The following is a 21,494-nucleotide window of genomic DNA, read 5'->3' on the forward strand; positions in this document are numbered from 1 at the left end:
CCAGCATCCTTCCAATTCCAGCATCCTTCCAGCCCATTCCCAGCATCTTTCCAGACCATTCCAGTATTGTTCCAGCCCATTCCACCCCATTCCAGCCTCCTTCCAGCCCTTTCCGGTATCATTCCAATCCATTCCGGCATCCTTCCAACCTATTTCAAGCATCATTCCAGACCATTTCCAGCATCCTTCCAGCCCATTCCAGTGTCCACCCTCCATCAATTCCCACTGGAACCTTTCCCCTCCCTGCTCGGAGTCACCGCACCCCAGGATGGGACCCCTGGACCAGAGAAGGACCCTGTGGTGGTGCCTTTAAAGGTCCTTCCAACCCAAGCTATGCCTCTGGGATGCTCCTTCCCAAACTTTCCCAGGGCTGCTGCTGGCTCCAGTCCCTCCCTTCCCTCCCTTGGCAGGGACACAAATCCATTCATCCCTCTGATGTTCGGATGCACAAAAAGGATGTCCCCAAATCCGGTTCAGATCTCCCAGTGTGACTCTGATGATGATGATGAAGAGGTTAAATTTATGCCGGTACCTTTTCCGTGCAGAAATCCACACATTTATCCACGGACATGTTGAGCATGAGCTGGCTGGCGGGCAGGGCGATGGAGACGTTTTCCGGCTGGCGGAAACACCCTCGGAATATCGCGCTTCCATCTGGGAGAGAGAGAGAGAGAGAGAGAGCTGCCAGTGACACCCCAAAAGTGACACCACTGCCACTCCATGTGACACAGTGTGACACGGAATTCCCGACCACTCCAGCGGCTCCCGGCCCCTCCGGCACAGCAGCCACGTTGGCTGATGCTCATTCGGCTGCTGATGGAGCAAAATCCCAGCAGAAAAGTTGGGATTGTTTTTTCCTGGCTGTTTGTATCAGCTCGGTGATCCCAGGGATGGAGCAGGGATGGAGCCATGGAAGAAAGTGAGGCTGGGTTTGGTCTGGTCCTTCCCAGCACTGGGATCCCACCCCACATCCTCGGTACTCTCAGGCCCTGGGCATTCCTGGGTGCTGCCATCCCCTTTCCCATTCCTTGGATATGAGGAAAGCTGAGCAGGGAATGTGGGTGATTATTGAGCTGCCTAATTGGGAGCCAAACGAGGGAGCACCCTCGGCTCTGTCTGGAATTCCCACACATCCCACATCCCGTAGCACACACTGGAGACACTGATGGTCCTGTTGGGCCATGAGGAAGGAAATCTCCACCCAAAGTCTCCCAAAATTCCCTGAATTCCAGCCATAGTCCTTGGGGCTCCTCATTCCACCCAACCCCAGCCAGCAACATTCCCTACACGGAGACTCCTGATGTTTGCAGGAGCAAAACCATCCTGGACTCCAGAACCACTCTCCAAGCATTTCCATGGAGCCATGACCTGGCTCACACGGAATGCTGGGATCACCCCTCCAAAACCAAGAGAAGTTCCCTCATTCCAAGGTCGAGCTGGGATCCACATGGATGCCTCCAACTTACATCTGCGGGCGGATTCCTGGGCCAGCTCCAGGCGGTAGATGGAGAGCCGGTTGATCCCGCCGCAGGTGTTGCTCCGCTCTCCCTTGCATTCCATGTTGCACTCGGATTCGCTGGCGTTGGACGCCTGGATCTTGTGCCCGCAGTAGCACTCGGCCCCGAATTCCAGCCCTGCGTATAGGTACCCCCTGCCGACAGGGAGATGGGATCTCAGCACATCCCCAGGATCCCCCCGACTGCAGAGGGTTTGGAAGGAGTGTTCCTGCTCGTGGCCAGTGCTGAGATCAGCACTGCATCCCAGGGATTTGTTTTTGGGGTAGCGATCATTGTAGGGCACTTCCAGCTGAAAATATCCGATCCTTTCCATTATTCTATCCCATTCTGCAATTCTCTCCTATCCTATCCTAATTATTTTCTTGTCTATTCTATTATTCCACTCCATTCTATCCTATTTTCCTATAATATCCTAATCTATCATTACATTCCATTTCATTCTATCCGATCCTTTCCATTATTCTATCCCATTCTGCAATTCCCTCCTCTCCTATCCTATCCTTATTCTTTTCTAGTCCATTCTACCCTATTATTCCACTCCATTCCATTCCATCCTATTGCATCCTATCTCTTATCCTATTTTCCTATCCTATCCTAATCTATCATATAATATAATTCCATTCCATTCTAGTTCATCCTATCCTATCCCATCCCATCCCATCCAAAAGGATTGATGGAGACTGTGCACAGGGATTCATGGAGATGGTGGGAAAGGATTCATGGAGACGGTGGGCAGGGATTCATGGAGACGGTGGGCAGGGATTCATGGAGACGGTGGGCAGGGATTCATGGAGTGCTCAGGGATTCATGGAGCCCTTGTCACCGTCCCTACCGCTCGGCACAGTTGTCCTGGCAACGGAACACCGTCATCTTCTTGTAGTCGAAGAAGGACATCCCACGCAGGGTCCTCCGCCGGGTGTTGTCCTCGTAGCAGCCGATGTACCGGGCTGGGGACGGAGGGGACAGGGGGTCACACCCACGGATCCCACCCCTCTTCATTTTTCCCTAAATAGGGATGTGCAGCAGCATTCCCTGTTTGCTTTGGAAACTCCGCTTCCAAACCAGGGACATTTCCATTATCCCAGGTTGCTCCAAGTCCCGTCCAAGCTGGTCTTGGATGCTTCCAGGGATCCAGGGGCAGCCACAGCTTCTCTGGGCACCCTGTGCCAGGGCCTCCCCACCCTCACAGCCAGGAATTTCTTACACTCCAATTCCAAACCACGCTCTGGGATAACACTTCTCACCTCCTCCCTGCATTTCATGCCTCCTTGGGGTCCCTGACCCAGCTCCCCCCATCCCTGGTGTGCCCCACACACAGACCCCTCCCCTCATTCCCAATTATCCCAGCATGGCACAGACCCCACCAGTGCTGGAACATCTTCCCAAGCCAGCCTGGAGGCTGGCAGAGCAGGAAGATGGAGAGGAATGTTGGATAACTTCAACCACCGGAGCCAGAACTCCCAGTTATCCCACACAGCATTCCCGCAGGTCCTGGCAGGTCAGCGCGTTCCGACCGTGCCGGATCCAGCGGGTGTGGGATGGCTCCAGACACTTGCAGGGAGCCGGTGACTGATGTGCATTACCTTCAACCCAATGCTCCTGACATATGCGTGCTGCCACTTATTGGGAAGCCAGCTGGAATAATTAGGGAGAGATGAGGACACGAGTGAAGGGGGAGATGCTGGGAGGGGGATGGTGGGGTTGGCACAGTTTGTAGGGAGAGGGGAACCTCTGCAGGAGGAATTTCGGAGCCTGTTGGAAACACGACTGTGAGCGGGCACACAAATCCACCCAGTGATTGTCGTTAAATTCCCCAAACATCCCGTTTTTCCGAAAGCTCAGGATAGAGGGATGGCTCCAGCTCTCTGCCTGGGGTGACTGGTTCCTCCTTCCTCATGGAATTGCTTGGTTGTGTGTCCCAGGTGGGAATGGCTGGACATGTCCAGGAAGGCACTGGAGATGGATGTGGCTGAGGGCTGGGGTCTGTTCCTGCTCCACTTGGCTTCACTGCCTAAAAATCCTCCCTGGCTGGAGGCAGGAGATGCCCCTTCCCATGGGGATCTGCATTCCCATGGCGATGAGGCCGTTCCCTGGCAGACAGGGCTGCTCTCCGCCCACACGTTTGTCTGACACTGCTGGGAGGAGGAGGAGGAAGAGGAGGAAGAGGAGGAAGAGGAGGAAGAGGAGGAAGAGGAGGAAGAGGAGGAAGAGGAGGAAGAGGAGGAAGAGGAGGAAGAGGAGGAAGAGGAGGAAGAGGAGGAAGAGGAGGAAGAGGGAGCCGCACGTGACGCTCTAAACCAGAGCTGATTTTGGGAGCAGTGTTCCCTCGGGAATGATTTCACGTGGCAGAGCCTTCCACAGCCGCCTCGTTAAGCTGTCCCCACTTAATTACCAGCGCCATTAAATCCGCCTGCTCCTGCCAGATATCCCGGTGCTCCAGAGGAGCAGGGAAGCCAGGGGGTGCTCCCGAGGCTCCGCTGGCCACACCAGGAGCTCCAGGCACACGGGATTTCTCAGGCTGGAGAATTTCTCCACACCATCACCCTCAGGAGCTGCTGAGATGTTCCAAGGGGAAAACGATATTCCCAGAGCACTGAGAGCAGCTAAACCCACGAATCCCGAGCCCAGCATCCCATCCCTGCTGGCAGTGCTGGACGAGGTTAATCTTGGAGCACACGGGACATATGGCCGGGGACACGGGCACTGCTTGTGGTCTTTATGGGGACAGACAGCCCGGGCTCAGGGGCCATCTGCTGAGGCTGCACTAAAGTCAATCTGCATTAATGGAGAGACGTGGCCACCAAAAGACCCCAGGGACCCCTCGGAGTGGGATCACAGCGGGGGAATCCCTTCAGCTCCTTTTAGCAGGAGAAAATCCCATAAGCATCACAAAATAATTTTCCTTTGGCTTCCATGCCTGGAGCATGCATCTTTTCCAGAGTGAACACAACCACATCCTGCTGGAGGAGGAGGAGGAGCCCTCCACGCCCTGAGAGCAGCCCAGGTTGGGGGGATCAAGCCTGGACCCCCGGGAAAGCCCCAGTTTGCCATGGGGTTGGGGGTTCCTGCTGGAGTCCGGCCACCCAAATCCCACGGAGCCTGCAGCTCCAGCTGCCTCCAGGGTAAATAGATGGCATTTTAAAAATCGATGGGAACGACTCCATTCTCTTATCCTTGATCATTAATAATGGACCCATTTGACAAGACCCCAGCCAAGCAGGGATCTCCTGGCTCCAAAGGCCACATCCCAGCCCTGTCCGCACTTCCATGGGAATCACAGCCAGCCCCTCCCTCAACACAACGCCCACACAAACCTGGATTTTGTGTTGACTCAGGCCAACAGAATGAAAACTGATTTCGGCCCCTGGCAGATCCAAAGGGTGGGAGGAAGATGGGGCACAGCATCCCCCCAGCTGCACCCCTAAAATTGCCTGTCACAGCATGGGGGGGACTCTGAGCTCAGTGATGATGGATTATTGGCACTCAAGGAGGGAGGAGAGGAAGGAGGGAAGACAGAGGGAGAAATCCTTCAGGAAATATCCTCTGGATTGATGGTCTCCAGAGTGGGGTGCTGCTTCCCAGGGCATTCCCGTGGGACGTGGGAAGAAGACTTCGGTGCTCCAGCAGCACGTGGTTAATAAATAACTAAATAAATAACTGCACATTTCCTGGGGGTGTGTGCTCCTGGCAGGGATGCAGAACTCAAAACCAGCTCAGACACCTCGTGATGTCCCCCTGGGAGAGGCAAAAAGGAGAGATCCATCCCCCCACACCTTTGGTTAGCGTGTCCCCAGCCCTCACCTCTGTCCTCCTCCTTCTCGCGGCCGCTCCTGCCCCTGAGCGCCCGGCTCCGGGGGCCGCCGTTATCCCGGGATTTTCCCCTCTCCGACGGCTCCTTGGAGGTGCTTTTGAACCAGGAGCCGTGGCGCCGGGCCCCCGCCGGCATCGTCGCCGCTGCCTTGAAGCCGCGGCTGAGCTGCATCACCCCCAGGTAGGGCAGCCCCGGCCCCTCGGCGGCCGCGGGGCTGCGCGGGCTCCCCGGCACCGTGGGCTCCCCAGAAAAGCCGGAATGCAGGAAAACCAAGCTGCCGGCGGCCAGATACAGAGCCAGCAGCGTGAAGAAGCGCACAGGTTTGCGCCGAAAATACCGCTGGAGTTTTAGCAAAAGCTTGGCCATAGCGTCTTCATCCCTTCCCCGGCAGCCGGCGCCGCGGGGAAGCTGCTCGGCGGCTCCTGGGATGCTCCGAGGAGGGGGTTATCCCACCTGGATTGGAGGTGAATCCCGGGAAGCTGATGGGGTGAGGTCGTGCAAAGCTGTTGCCCGACCCTAAAAAGTCCTGGAGTGCTGGGGAAGGTGGAGTTTGAGTCCCCGCGTCGTGGCCGGGGCTTTTCCAGCGCTGGCTGTCGCCTCCAGCCCCGGTTTATTCTCCTGCCGGCAAAGCCCCCCGGCTGTGCCCCGGGGACTGCGCTGACGGAGGGATCATGTTAAGGAAATCGAGGGTTGAAGGTGATTTGAAAGCCGATCAGCTGCCGCAGCTCCTCGCTCCCGGCGGCTCCGGCTCCGTCAGGCATCGCTCGAATGGGAACGGCAGCGCTGCCCTTTCAGACAAAGAATGGAAGGTCCCTGGACGCGCCCGGAGCCTGGAATGCTGCCTGGGACCCTTTGTCTAAGGGAACCCCATTCAGCTCCCTCCCAGCGCAAGGAATCTCCACCTGCAAGTCGAAGAGAGAGAGGCACACTCAGGAAAGCATCCCGGGACACGGGAGGATGGTGGCCCTGTCCCTCCCGGGGATGAGGAAGGACACCCGGGGTGTCCATCACCTCCCAGCCCTGGAGAGAGGCAGTTCCACCACTCCCAGGTGGGTAACTGGGTGCAGTGGGAGCGATGCTGGTGGGGTGAGCCCAAATTCCAGAGCCCGCACGTCTCCGCCTCGTCGTGCAGGAGGGGGGCTCCAGGATGGCTCTGGGATGTGGAAAACTTCCAGTTCCACCCAATTTCACCCCGGGGAGGATAAGCTGTGCACACACACTCTGCACGAACACATTTCACCCCTACATCCAAACATCTCTGCACCAGCAGATCCCAAGTGAAATCCATGGATGGGCAGCAGGGTGCTGCCGGTGGATATTCCAGCATCCTGGAAGGATGGAGACCCCACAGGAGCACGACATCCCTGGGTGTCTCTCCAGTCCCTCATGTCCCCAGGAACTGGAGGTTGCCACAACTTCCTCTATCCTCCAGCCAAGAGCATTCCCATTCCCACCCTGCCACCAGGATGGTGTCATCTCAGGAACACCAGGAGCATTCCCACCCTGCCACCAGGATGGTATTATCCCAGGAACACCAGGAGCATTCCCATTCCCACCCTGCCACCAGGATGGTGTCATCCCAGGAACACCAGGAGCATTCCCATTCTCACCCTGCCACCAGGATGGTGTCATCCCAGGAACACCAGGAGCATCCCTGATGGCTCTTGGCATGGGAAGGGCAGAGCAGGGACAGTCCCCTCCAGCCCCACCAGGCTGGAGTTCCCTCATGGGATTTCTCTCCCTCAGACCCCCCCAGCTATGGAAGATTTGCTCCAGCCCTTCCCGGGAAAACGCCACGTGGGAAGTGCCCCTGCTGACACATCCGAGTGACGGGAATGGTCTCGTGCCCAGGGTGTGCTGCCTGTCACGGTCTCGTCTTATTTTAGGAAAGGAGACGGAAATAAATGGAAAGACAAAGTGCCATTAGTTTAATGGCCTCTGCATTCCTGCCATCTGTCTTCAGTTGATTAAATAAAAAATATTGGTGGAACATATGGCATGAATTATACATCAATATTTTAATTTGGTTTCCCAGAGTGGTTATTCAGATCCCTCTGGCTCTGCCGCGGGAATTTTATGGAGCTCAGGGCTGGACAGGCTGGGGCAGAGCAGCGAAGGGGCACAACTCCAAACCACCCCTCCCCAGCCCTGCTCAGATCCAACACAGCCGGAGTAAAGGCTGAGTAACCTCGGAGTAGCAGGGATTTTGGGTTTTCCATGTGTGGGATGTGGCAGGGCGAGGTGCAGGTGGCACCTCGGCATGGCCAGGGAGGGGGGACCATGGTGAGCGAGCAGCCCCCAGCGCGGTGGTCCCGGGGGTGCTTGGCTGCTCTCCCGTGCTCCCTGCTCAGGATTTTATGGCTTTCCCTTACCCAGAACAAATCCACCTTCCCGGGCTTTGGATGGGAGCTGGATACGGGGTGGTTTGGGGAGCAAATGGGATGGCCCCGGAGCTGTCCCTGCTCCCCAGTGTCACCCCTCCTCCTCCTCCCCGGCCTGGCCCTGCCAGGCTCCAGCACAGCATATAAAGAAGGGGCTTAAATTACTCTCATTAAGCCATCTGGAGCTCATCCTTCTCCATCGTGAACTGCGGAGTCACAGGTCAATTACTGCGCATTTGCATATATTCCATTAATGCTTCTGCTAATTGTCTCGAGCAGATAATGGGCTCCAGCCTGCCGGGGGATCACAGGCGGCCAGGGCGGCAGAGAGAGCCGGCACCAGCGCTCCCAGTATCAGCAGGGGCCGGGGATATCGGGAGCTGATGGATGCGGATCCCAGAACGCCATTCCCTGCATCCCGCCAGCGCTCCCTGTGCTGTAAGGATGGATCCAACCCCGCGCAGCAGCACCGGGGTGACGGACCGGCCAGCCCGGGTCCCCACTGCCACCACCACCCACCGCGGTGTCCCCAGGGGTTCCATCCTGCCCACCAACCCCCCTGCCTGGATCCCGCTGCGCTCGGGAGCGGCGCCGGTGCCAGCCCAGCCCGCGGCGTGGCCGGGGGACAGTGGTGACACACTTGGTCATCCAAACTGATGAAGCAAACGGGGACAGTCCCCAGCCAGCGCAATGCAGCGTCCTCAGCCTGGCCTTCCGGCGGCTGCGGCGACGGCTGCTTGGAAAACTGCTGGGACATCTGGGAATGGAGGGATTTATCCGCCAGCCCTCACTCGGTTGTGACCCGCTGTGATCCATCCCTCTGCTCGCATCCCAGGGGCGGGATCCAGCGCTGGGAGCTGCAGTGTTGGAAAAGTCCCCCCAGCTGGCAGTGCCAGGATTGGGGAATCCCTCCCTGCTCCCCCAGACCCTTTAGCACCCAGAGCCAAAGGACAGCGGAGCACGGAGCGGGCATTTCCCAGGATGTGGGTCCAGCCGGGATTGGAGAATGGTTCCCTGCCTACATCCATCACCACACTCCCAGCCAGGAGCCAAAATCCTCATCCCAGCGCCGGGATACCCGCCTGAGCATCCCTCCACACCCAACCCACCTCCCTGAGCGGTGTCAGCTGTCCCCAGGCCAAGGCAATCCTCGTTAATTTGCCGGCTTTATCCAGGTTTATCCATCCCGTGGGCAGGTGGGAACGGGTCCGGGAGCGGCGGGAGCGACTCCGGCACGGCGGGAGCGGGATGAATGAAGGGCCCATCAATTATGGATCTGGGGCTTGTCTTCAAATTGCTCCGCAATTATCGAGCCCCAAGGTTCAGTTGTCTTCAGGCACCACCTCCCACCCGAGCGGGGCCAAACGCCCTCACGTGGCTCCCGCAGCCCGGCAGAACAATGGGCCCATTAAAACCAGCAAATTAACCACCGCCAGAATTCCATTAGGAGGAGAAGGCGACGGGAATATCCAATTTCATCCCCTCATTAGCATTTCTTATCACAGGGACGGGGAAAGAGCAGGGCTTGAAAACAGACGGGGTGGTGACAACAATGGGGTGACGCCACGGGGCGGCTGTGACGCAGGTACCGACCTCGGTCCCACAGGACACGGGGACAGCAGGTCCTGCACCCCTCTGGGCACCCTTGGGAATGCGGGAATGCTTCTGCTGAGCCTGGAAATGCGGGGCCGTGAAGGACCCGGGGGATGGGGTGAAAGAACCCAATCCACGGAGTGCAGGACTGGTGGGACACAGGACCCAGTGCATGGAGGTTCCCTGGACCTGCTGTCACCAAAAGCCACCAGAAAGCGCCGTGTCCCTCCAGAACAGTTCCACAATTGGCTGCTGCCATTGCAGGGTAGTTCCTGCAGCTTCCCATCCTCCCCAGCACCAACCAGTGACACCAGTACAAACCCTCAGTGACACCAGTACAGCCCCCCAGTGACACCGGGCACCTTCAGCATTGCCATCCCTCAAACCCTTCAACCTCCAGCCCTAGGAGTGTCCAGCAGTGGAAGCTTGGAATTGCTGCCCAGGCAGGGGTTGGGCAGCCCGAGCTCCCGGGTGGAGTTGCCATCCTCTTTTCCAGCCCCACGGAAATGGTTTTTTGCCCTTTTCTGCTCTTTAAAGAAGCAGCAAACGAGAAGCTTGGGGCTGAATTTAAACACCATTATGGCTGGGAATGAGACTGAGACCAACTGGGATGTTGGAAATGGATTATTCCATTCCAGCACCATCCAGTGCCTCTCCCAGGGGCCAGTTGAGCTGAGCTGACAGAGCCGTCAGCCGACTTCAAATCAAAGCCAGGTTTATTTATTCAGCTTCTCTCTGCCTTCATTCTGCTGAGAAATGGATTTGTGCCTCCCCTCCGCTGGGGAAGCCTTAAAAGCAGCTGAGTCAGCAGCTTCCAGGCTCATCCCAGGGAGCTGCACCGGGATTGGATCCTCATCCTGAAGGCTGAGACAGTTCCCAGGCCTGTGCTACCCTGTGGAGCCTCTAAATCCCTTCCACAAGCCAAACCAGCAAGGGGTGCAAAGGAAAAACCTCTCATTTGGGATTTGCTGGCTCCATTTGGAAATCCGGGGCAGGAGTTTCCCATCTGCCGGTGGATTTTTGTGTGGGTTTCCCAAGCATTTTGTGGGGTTTGCAAATCTTCCTCCTCACTGGGAATCCGTGGAGGGGTTTGGACTGGAATCAGGGAGCTGATTTTGCTTGTGGATAAAAACTGATTTTGAAATATTCTGGGGGTTTATCGATGGTCTCAGCACTTTTCCAGGGCATAAGGCACCGAGTTCCAGAGGGATCCAGATCCAGAGAAGGATCACGGATCCATTCGGGGCTGCCTCAGACTAATTGATTGAGGTCTGTAAAAAGCTCCTCTGAAATGAGGTCTTGCTAATTGCACAACCTCCTCTCGGTGCTCCCTGTGCTCTCCAAAGGTCGGACCCCACAGGGCACCAGCCCTGTTTCTGCCAGGGCTGAGCTATAAATAAATCCAGGAACATCGGGATGGATCCTGCCCTGGCTTATTCCAATAGCTGGCCAGCGCCCCACGAGCCCAGGGCCTGCAGCCTGGCCCAGAAAGGCAATTTTGTTTAATCAAGCTGATTTAAGGAAGCTTAACCCCATTTTTAATTACGACATTGAGCTGCCTGACATTGCGAATTCCCACTGATATCCCAGACCTCGGCCTAAGGAATGCTGATTCCTGCCAAAGGGATGCTTATCCCCATCCAGGAGGTGCTGATTCCTACCCAAGGGATGCTCATCCCCACCCAGACCCCACAGCCATCAGCTGGCACGGGGTGGGATCACCACGATGGTGGTGGGAATTCGCTGTGGGGCAGGTGAGGGACTCCCAAAACCAATCCAAGCTAGGATGAGGAGGCTGCTCCAGCCCCCAGAAGCAAAGAAATGCTGTTGCCTCCAGGCCACTAATTCCCAGGTAATCCCATCTCCACGGCTCTGCTCCTTTCCCTGGGTATTCTACTCCACAGTGGCCCAAGTGGAGCTGAAAATGGGGAGCTCTCACTTTACGCTCTGCTCCTCCACCCACAATTCCATCAAAGCCCGTTCCAGGCTCTTGGAGGCTGAATTCCCCTCACAAGTGTGAAAAGCAGCTCATAAAGAAAAATGGTTTAAGCCATGAATGATTTAAAAAGCACCCGGCGCTGCCGAAGGCAGGGAGGAGAGAGAGCCGTGGATTGCGGAGATCTCAGCAGGGAGAGGGGTCCAGGGAGCCGTGGGATGACGGAAATGAGGTGGCACAGCGGGGTTCCAGCCGTGGGAGCCGGTGTCCCCCTCCCAGCCGCTGAAATGCAGCCCATGCCACAGCATCGTTAGCATTCTCATTAGTTAATTAATCTGCAGCAACCCCCGGGGTCTGGGTGATCCCGCTCTCTCCAGCAGCGTTATCCCGTCTGCCCGGGGTGCTTCTGGTGGGGCTGTGGAAGGAGCGGGAAGCTCTCTCCTTTGGGATCAGGGTCACTGAATTTGAGTGCTGGGGAGCAGGTTCCCAACCTTCCCCCACATCCCTGCCGGCTTCCAGCATCCCTCCCTGAGCATTCCCGCTGCGGGCATCAACCCCATCCCTGCATTCAGGGCTGAGAAAGCTCCACTTCCCCGTTAATTCCCTATTTTTTGGGTGACGCACAGTGGCATTTGCGAGAGGCCAGCCGGGAGTGCGGGGTCTCAGTGACACGGAGGGGTGCTCCCAGACTCTCTCTCCCGTTTCTTCCCACCCTCCCCACACCTAAGCCCTTGGAAAAGGTGATGTAATTCCTCCGGAGGACGCTGAGTGTCTGTGACAGGGTTTAACCTCAGGAGTTTTCACGTCTCGCGTTCGGAGCGTTTCATGCCCAGTCTGCAAAATCCAGTTACGGTTTTCAATCAGACTTCGGGAGCCGGCATGTGCATTCCAGGGGATGCGCTCCCACCCGGAGCCAGGAGGAGGAGGAGGAGGAGGAGGAGGGCGGGAGGAAGGCCGGGGCTGCTCCCCAGGGAAGCACAGCTGGATCCCAGCCAGCTGCTGGCTCAGCAGAGCTCCCCCCGGACGGAGCTGCCTGAATCCCGAGGTTTAAGATACACGGGATGGACTTTTCCAGAGGCGGTGCCGGGGCTGGCTGCCATCCCTGGGGGATTCACGGCCCTCCCTGCACTGCTCATCCTCCCCAGATCCTCTGGACACTCATCCATGGACACCTGCACGTCCCTGTCACTGTGGAAAAGCATTCCTGAGCCGCAGCCGCCGGCACATCCCGAGCCTGACAGATCCTTATTCCAGGGAAAACCGGGACGCTGCTGTTTTTCTCCTTGTGCTCGACGACGAGGAACAAACCCCGCAGGAGCCAACGGGTTTTATCCCGAGGTTTTGAGCACCAGAGCCCAGTCCTGGCTGCAGGATTCACGGGAGGTGAATCCAAAGGGAAATTGTCCCAAGGGAAATCCAGGTGTGCCCCACCTGCAGAATCCCCCCCTCATGGTGCTCAGAGCAGCCTAAATCCCACAGAGACCCTGATGGGATCCACGGGGACCATCGTGGGGGATTTGGGAGAAGTGACCCACCCCCCTCTTCAGCCCCACCGAAACCTCTTCCCATGGGAGCACCCGGCCCATCCCATCCAGGATGGACCCCCCAGGTAGGGAAGAGCCAAACCCAATCTCCCCATAAATCCCACGCTCAGGTCTGCTCCACGGAGATTTCCCTCAGCCCTCGTTAATCTGGGATTACAGCAGCACTGGGGCAATTAACTAACGAGCTTTTCCAGCAGCAGACAATGCCTTCCACAGCCGACGGACATTAATGGAGTGAGAAGGAGGATTTCGTGCAACACTTCCTTCAAAACCTCCTTTCCCGGGAGAGCGGATTCCTTCCTTTCCCTGCACGCCCGGCGCTGCTTCCTGCTGCACGAGGGAGAGGGAGGCCCGGCTTGGGAAGGGAGCTGCCATTCCCATGGATGCTGCGGGCTCATCCCTCGGCACGGGGTAGATCCTCCTGTCCCACGCTCCTTCCCCAGCCCCAGGAGGAGCTCCAGAGAGATCCCACGCACTGGGAAGCACAGATTCCCATCGCAGAGCTCCCTGCACGGCTCGGAGTCCCTGGTAGTCCAAAGGGGATGGGGGTTGGGAGAAGCAGAGATTTTCCCAGGGTCTGGATGAGCTGGGAATGACGCTGAACACCCATGGAGCCTGTATCCCACACAGGGAGAAAGGGATCCTGCCTCAGCCATGAGAACGTGACTCTGGATGGGAGCCTGGAGCTGCTGAGGGTTGCCCCCACCTTCCAAATCCCCCAGGAAGAAGGAAGATTTTTCTGGGAGAGGAAAACCATTCCCAAATCCCAGCTGGGCTGTTGGGGGACCAGGGCTCCGTAGGGCGGTTCCCAGCTGCCGGGATCCCAAACATCAGGGACCCTAAAGGACAGGGACATCTGGGCATGGATGAGCCCCACTGGACACAGGCACCTGCAGCCCTGATGCTGCAGCTGGGCTCGGCTCCTTGGGCACCAGGATTTGGGAAAGGCATCCCAAAAACCTGAGCAAAACGCCCTGGGGAATTCTCTTAATAACTGCTAATAATACATTGAATAATAGATGGAATAATATAATATAAATAAAGCCCCATGGTAGTGGCCATTAATATAGAGAATAAAATAATAAATATAACCCCCCTAATATCTGCTAATTATGTATAGGATAGATGTAATATAAAGCTATATAAAAACCACAATAATTGCTAAAAATCACTATAATACAATAATATCAATTTTAAAATGTTATAACTGCTAACAAACCCTGTCTTGGAGGAGCCCCTTGAGCTCAACAACATTGGATATTCCAAGGAAAAGCTCTTTCCCGAGCCTAGGGAAGGGACAGCCCCTTATTTATAAAGGATAACTCCCAGATAAATTCCCAGAGGAAGGAAGGATACGGCACTCACCGGATGAGAAGGTGCAGTGGGCCAGGGCCAGGCTGGGTGGGGGCCGTGATTCCCAGTGCCAGGCTGTGGTTCCCAGCTCTGGATTGCCGGGAAAGTTTCTTTAATCCTGCCTTGATGGAGGCCGGGGTTTATAGGGCTAAGCTCAAGGTTACCTTCACGCCCTTCTGCAACTGCCTCTGCTTTCCCTACTCATCTTTAGATTAAATTATCCCCCGAAGTTGCCAGCATGGATGTGGGAAGAGGAAAATAAACAGGGGAGAGGCTTCTGGAAGGATTACATTCCCTTATATTCCCTATTTCCCTGGCGGAGATGTTCCTGCACAAAGTCTGGGAAGGAGGATGAGGATGAGCAGAGCTCTCTCCTGCCTGGCTCCCTCTGCGAAGCAAAACCCTTCCCAAGCCAGCAGAAACCAGCGAGAAATCCCTGCCGGGATGAAGCGGGAATCATCAACTCCCGCAAAGCTGCGGGGGGGACCCGGTGCCTCCCCCCCAACTTCCCGCACACGCAGCCGCCGCTTCCCACGCACAATTCCCGGCGGGCCGGGGTCCCGCCGACCCCCTGCTCCCGGAGCTTCGCGGTTCTCTTTTCTCCTATTTTTTTTTGGCATTTTTTTGGCGCGGGGGGTGTTGTTTGTTTTCCTCTCTTATCGTTTAGTCGCTAATTTGGGGGGTTTTTTTCCCGCTATCCCCCGGTTTTAACGCGCTCCCCACGCCGGCAGCGGCCCCGTGCCCTTCCTCCTCCCCCGCCGCCTCCTCCTCACCGTCCGGGGGCCCTGCTCCCGGCCGCCGCTCCAGCCGCTCCATCCCTCTCTCCATCCATCCCTCCGTGCCTCCATCCGGGAGCGGCGGGGCCGGGGGGGCTCCGGGCACTGCCCGCGGCCCGGCCCCGCTGCCGGGGGTGGTTCTGACGGTGCCGGTGACAGCTGGGGGGGGGGCTCCGGTGCTGCCGGTACCGGCGGGGGAGAGCCCGGCCCGGCGGCTGCCGCTCGGCTCTGCCCGCAGCCGCTGCCGGGCGCCGCTTCTTAGCGGTTCCGCTCCCTCCGCCGGCTGCCGGCCTTAACCCATTCCCTCCCGCCGCCCCGACCGGATCCTTTTTTAACTTACTTCTCCATTTCCCTGTTTTTCAGGGATGGGGAAGCGGCTCCCGGGTGGCCCCGGCCCCGCCGCTGCTCCCAAAGCCAGGGATGCTGAGGATTTGCGGCCCCCCCCCCCCCCCCACACGGGAATCCGGTTCCATCCTCTCGGGAGCGGCCAGAGAAATATTGAATGGGGCCAGCAAGGATTAAAGCTACATTTAAAATAGAAATAAAAAAATACGTCAAGATGTTAATATAAATATATTAATATAATTAATATAACGATATAAACATGCAATATATCTCCACATATGTAGATGTAAATGCATATAAATGATCCAAATCAGCCTTATAAATAAATATATCATAGCTGAATATATCAAATTAAACAGAAGTATAAATATATCACGGGATGTATCTGCGTGTGTGTTTGCATATGTGGAGATTTATAATTTTTGCGCTGTCAGATCAATTAAAAATTAATTTGAAAACTTCCCGACCCTGTTAACATGAAAAGTCGCGACGCTAAAGGGATTAAAGTGAGCGGGAATTTTTTCCCCACCCCTTTTGCTGCCAACTTTAAGAGCCAGGGGGGATTTTTAGGGGGTGCTGGTGGCAGCTGGGACCTGCATCCCCTGCCCGGTGCTGGCTCGGCTGTGATCCCGATCCTACAGCGTTCCCAGCTGTGGCACACAAGGAGTCCCTCCAGGTGAGGACAGAATTCCAAAAGGCCCCAGAGGAAACACCTGTGCCTGCAGCTGATTGAGGCAGCACCTTCCACGGCCTTGGAATCTCTGCTCCCAAAGCTGCAGCCAGGGATGTGGGCTCGGAGCACGGAATCTTCCGGGTGCCAGGGAAACGGGGGGGGGGGGACCAACACACCCCCAGGGGTTCATTCATCCCGCTGGGATCCCCGTTCCTGGAGGCCCGGGAATGCAGCAGCAGAGGGGCGGGATGGACCCTGCCGAGGGGAAGCGCAGCCTCGGCCCGATCCATGCGGGATGCGGGAGCATCCATGTGCGAGGAGCCACCCGACACCACCCCGGGCAGGCGCAGGGAAGCGGCTGGACCGCGGCGCTCGTTTCCATAGGAAACCAGGCTGGGAATGCTGCCTCAGTTCCAGTCTGGGGGCTGAGGAGCGCGTTTGTACTATTTTAATCCTCCCGGTATTTGTTCCCTGGATTCGGCCATGCAACACTCCCTCCCTCCGGCCGAGCTCGGGGAATTGCGGGAATGGCGCTGGGGACAGCAGCCCCACACTGGACCAGTGGATCCCACCACCCAAGGGCTTTCCCTGCTTCCAAACTCTCCCATATTCCCCCCAAAGCCAGCGATTCTTCCTTGTATTTTATAAAAACAGGGATATCCTCTCCCTCCGCAGCTCCCCAGCGGAGTGTTTGCAATTCCAGCTCTCCTGGTGGGACGCACGGTGCCTTCCCCTGGGGCCACCATCTGTTGGAATAAAGTTTGGCTTCCCAGGATCCTCCTGAGACATCAAATCTCTTTTCCTTATGGACCAGGGTGTGAAGGAAGTGACTCCCAATCCCTGCTCCCAGAAGGACCCAATCCCGCAGGGTTTTCAGGCTGGGTTTGGCCCCAAAGACATCGAGGTTATTGCCAGGGGACTTTTGACACTGGCCTGAAGTGTCCCCAGATAAATCCCAATGTCAGGGACCCTGGATTTTGAGCCAAAAGTGATTGTGGAGGTTACTGGCGCCAGCCTTATCCAGGGAAATGGAGCCAGTGGCTCCCAGCGCCCTGGCACTGGGATGGCTTCCACTGGAAAAGGGCAAATTCTGGGTCCCCACCCCAGTGGGGACACTGGAGTGACCATCCCCTCCTCCCCACCACTGCAGCCCTCGTTTATGGGCTTTTAAAAACCTTCTAATTACCTGAGGGCTCGGAAAAAAGAGGATGCAGTGCATTTTAATATCGAAAAAGCTGCATCCAATCTCGTTTGGAGGATTAGGAAGTGCCAGCACACACCAAAAAAGAAGCTGGGAACAGGATTGCTGGAAAGATCCTCAGCAGAAAGGTCAGAATCTCCCATTTAAATGGGTCGCTGGTGCTGCTTTGCTCTGCTCCACAACGAGCCAAGATGTGGGAAAACAAGTTTGGGATTGAAGTCATATTTGAGGCCTTTTGGGATTGGAAATGTCATTTTTTAGGAGATCATCTTTTTCTCTGAAGACAGCTGAAAGGGTTTTTTTTTCCTGCTGGTCCCCAGCATTCCCACAGCAGATGCTGGAGCAGCATCCCAGAGGTTTTCCAGAGGTTTTGCCTTCCTCCCGAGGATGAGGCTGTGCTTGTACTTCCAGGTCTGGGTTATTAAGGAGGTGAAATCCAGGGAAGGGCAAGGAAAAGAGCCTTATTTCATTTATTGACTTATCTCTATCCCAAGGTGTTCCTCTGGGGCTGGAAAATGTCCTTGCAATCCCGGTTTTCCCGGACTGGGGAGCTGGGCTGGGTTATCAGGGAGCAGCTGATTAGAAGTCAATAATTAGCAAATCTCGTGCTCTTGGAGCCATGTGGGGCAGGAAAGGGAATAACTCCCAGGAATCAGGAATGCTATGGAATAACGAGCTCCTGCTGGCCTTTCCCACTCTTCTTCCCCACGTTCATTTTCCAGCAGTACAACCTGGGCAGGAACAAGCTGGAACCACCAAAACGGGAGCGAGCAGAGCTTTCCCGATGGATTTGAATTGCTTTTAGGGATGAATTTTGGGATCTGGAGGGGTCGGAGGCAGGAGATCCATGCGAGTCAGCCCCAGTGCTGAGAAGGATGGAGCAGCCCCTGGAAGCTGCGGGGGAGTATTGGGAACACCTCTTTGGAACGGGAATCCAACACCTCGTGATCCCCCTGGAGCTTCTCGAGGCTTCTCCTCCTCGCTGGCATTTCCCTGCTCCCCTGGGAAGCAGCCAGTGGCCACGGTTCCCTGGGAATTACAGCAGCCTCTCCCAGGCAGCATTCCTGGAGGGCCCACACCTCTCCTGCCCCGCTTTTCCTTAATTAACTCATCCGGCTGCCGGTGGCAGGGATGGCTCCAGCTGGGAGCTGCTCTCCCGGTGTGGGCACTGATGGATGCCCAATTCCTGCTGCCTGCAATCCCAAGAAACACCCCGGGGCTGCAAATCCAGGCTCATTGTAGGGTAAAAAAAAGGGGAAAAGTAGGAATTGGGACGATGTAATGCTCAAGGAGCCGGGAGTTCCGACACGGAGCTCCGGAGTCTTGGTGTTGGTTTAGTGATTATTTGGAGTGCAGGGAATTGATGAAAAACCCAACAAGAAAGAGGCAACCGTGTGGATTAAAGCTGGAAAGAAGAGGATTAAGGGATTGAAGGGAAAAGAAGTGCTGGGAATGCAGATGGAGGGGATATTTCCCCTTTCAGCCACTCTGCCTGTGGGAAAAGGGGGAAAAGAAAACCAAGATCTCGACAAACCCTTTAAAAAATGCAGGAGGTTTCCGGTGCTCTGCTTGTTTGTTTGTCCCCCAGGGATAAACTCCTGGAATACAAACTCCCATTTGTCAGCAGGGCCTAAACCAGATTGTCCTGCTAATAAATGATGAAAACCAACACTTCAGGGTTGTGCTGCTGGCACGGGGCAGGGAGAGGGCATTTTGGGGCAGGAAAGAAAGGTTTAAGGCAGGAGGCCATGGAAAATTCCAGGGATCCAGGGCCTCCCCACCCTCCCAGGGAAGGATTCCTTCCCAAAATCCAATCCGAATCTCTCCTTTTTCAGTGTAAAACCGTCCCCCCTTGCCCCCAGCCAGAGCCCTTTGCTCCTTAAACACAAAGTGTTCCTTGAGCCAGGCAGGAATTCCCCAGGAATGGGCATTTTCCAATCCATGTGGCTGCTCCCGGCTGCTTTTGGGCTCAGGGCTTCCTTTTCCAGGGCTGGTGAATCCCAAAACGTGATGGAGATTCCTGCCAGGGGTGTTCCGAGTATTCCTGGCGCTCCAGGAGTATGGGAAGCACATCCCGGCTGCAGCTCCCATTCCCACAGCCTCCCTCACGCACAGCCCTGCGCAGCACCTTCCCTTTAAACTTCAAAAAGGGATCGAATTTCCATTTCTTCCCACTAATTCATGGATCTGGGTTTGTCTTTCACGTGTTGGAGTCTGCGAGCTGCCCTTGGAGCGCAGCAGGCACCGGGATGTGGCTGTGCTGGGAGAATCCATGGATGGCATCGCCAAACAGCTCCCAGAATTTCTTCCTGCCCTGCAAACCTGGGGCTTTTGGAGGAAAAATGTTTGAAGGAGGGAAATTTTGGGAAACTTTTGGAAGGGCAGTGTGTCCCGAATGCAGCGTCGGGATGCAGGGAAATAAATCCTCCAGCAATTCCTGGGAGCCTCAGGAATGGGCCGTGCCTGATAAAATACCGGGATAACGGTGATGGATGTGGGGACAGGCTGGAGCAGAGGCAGGGACGATGATCTGCCCCTGACCTGGGCCAGAGGCAGCTCCGTAAATCCTCGATCATGGATGGACAGGACACAAGGTGGAGCTGGAAGTTTTCCAGTGACCACTTGGAGCTGTGGGCTGACAAATAACTGCGAGCTTCTCCTTGCCCTCCCTGGGGATGGTTTGCACTCCACAGGGGGAAAAGATGGAGAACAGTGAGGCAAATCCAGGATTATTCCGACATGGAATGGGGAAACTCAGGAAAACCTTCCAAAATCCCCATTTTTACCCTGTTTGCCATCCTCCCCCAGCAGCTCCTGGCAGAGGGATTTGCTCTGCCTTCTTCCCTCCCTCCTGGAGACGATGAGGAGCATCCCAGGGCCGGGATGAGGGCAGTGGGATGGTGGCCATGGAACCATGGTGGGAAGGAGGAAGTGCCACACGGCCATCCCCAGGCTGCAGTGACATTGCTCCCACAAAACAGGAGGAGATCCAAGGGCTCCCTGTGGGTTTCCATCCCCTCCAACCTCTCCTTGCTGGATCCAGAGCCCACAGAGCCCTGGAGCACCCGGCAAAGCCACTCCCAGCACGGCAATTCCCGAGCCTGGCCAACGGCAGGGGATTATGGAGCTTTGGAGCAGACACGTGGAATGGCCGTGTCCTACTTTTGGAGAGCAGAATCCAGCGTGAAAAAAAAAGAGCGAGCCACGGTTGTGGTGAGAGCAAATATAGCAACGGGATCTTCTGGAGCGCTCCGAGTGACAGGGCCCTGCCAGGGTGGCATCCTCGCCACGGTGACATCCCCACAGCCTGGCAGGTCCCCTGGGAATGTGGAGAAGGGGTTGTTTGTCCCCCAGTGTCTCCTCCTCCCTGCTGGGAAAGCATCTCTGGACACGTTTCAGGCTGGCTGACACAAGCAGGGACTTGTCTCTCTTCCCTCGGGATCAGCAGCCAAGCGGCTCCTTGACAGTGTCTTCCTCTTTGTCCTTCTGTCCTTTCCTGTTCCCATCCCTCTTCCTGCCCCTATTCCTATTTCTGGCCTTGTCCCCATCCCTACCCCCACCCCATTCCCATCCCTCGTTCCCCATTCAATCCCATCCCATTTCCATTCTCAACCCCAGCTTATCCCACCCCAACTTCTCATTCCCATTCCCATCCCATTCCTCTTTCACCATTCCCCACCCCCCATCCCATCCCATCCCATCCCATCCTATCCCATCCCATCCCTCTCTCACCATTCCCCATCCCCATCCCATCCCACCCCCATTTCTCACCCCCTTTCTCATCCCCATCCCATCCCATCCCATCCCATCCCATCCCTCTCTCACCATTCCCCATCCCCCATCCCATCCCACTCCATCCCCATTTCTCACCCCCGTTCTCATCCCCATCCCATCCCATTCCTCTTTCACCATCCCCCATCCCATCCCCAGTTCTCACCCCCATTCTCATCCCCATCCCATCCCATTCCTCTTTCACCATTCCCCATCCCCATTCCATCCCTATTCCTTCCCATCCCACCCTGGGAAGTGATGATTCCATCCCTGACTGGGAGCCCTCCCTCACCAATCAATGCCCAAACTGGAAGCAATTAAAGCCCCTTAATCACCGATGAGGCAAAGGGAGGCGGTGCCGCTGGGGTGCATTCCCAACATTCCCCCCGGGAATTGCGTGACTCAGCCGTGGATTCACCGCCTGTGCTCCATTATCCCCGATCAATAGGACAGTTATTACTTAATGGGCTGAAATTGTCATTCTGAGGGCCCAGATCTGCCTGTTCTGGCACTGCTAATTGGGGGGGGCTTAATGAAAATGTGAATCCAGGCCCATTAATCAAATAATTATTTGGGAACCACGAGACAGCCAG

At 56.2% G+C, this 21,494-nt stretch overlaps 1 protein-coding gene across 4 annotated transcripts in view; it reads right to left on the bottom strand.

Moving 5' to 3' along the window:
• Positions 1-15,270, bottom strand: part of WSCD2 (WSC domain containing 2) — a 22,254-nt gene extending 6,984 nt beyond the window's left edge. Inside the window, exons 1-5 of one of the 4 annotated variants that reach the window (XM_042034821.1) lie at positions 15,252-15,270; positions 5,319-6,230; positions 2,350-2,464; positions 1,467-1,651; positions 533-654 (exon numbers count right to left, since the gene is read on the bottom strand). In XM_042034821.1, the coding sequence (XP_041890755.1) occupies positions 533-654; positions 1,467-1,651; positions 2,350-2,464; positions 5,319-5,694 (798 nt within the window). In that variant the 5' untranslated portion in view covers positions 5,695-6,230; positions 15,252-15,270. Of the gene's footprint in view, positions 1-532; positions 655-1,466; positions 1,652-2,349; positions 2,465-5,318; positions 6,231-8,818; positions 8,983-14,147; positions 14,582-14,908; positions 15,147-15,251 lie in introns of those variants that run through there. The other 3 variants (XM_042034818.1, XM_042034819.1, XM_042034820.1) reach the window with 3 other exon arrangements.
• Positions 15,271-21,494: the final 6,224 nt, after the last annotated feature.

Source organism: Corvus kubaryi, unplaced genomic scaffold (genome assembly GCF_017639235.1).
Source record: "Corvus kubaryi isolate FWS band 111438036 unplaced genomic scaffold, C.kubaryi_AGA036_p1.0 37382, whole genome shotgun sequence".
Lineage (NCBI taxonomy): Eukaryota > Metazoa > Chordata > Aves > Passeriformes > Corvidae > Corvus > Corvus kubaryi.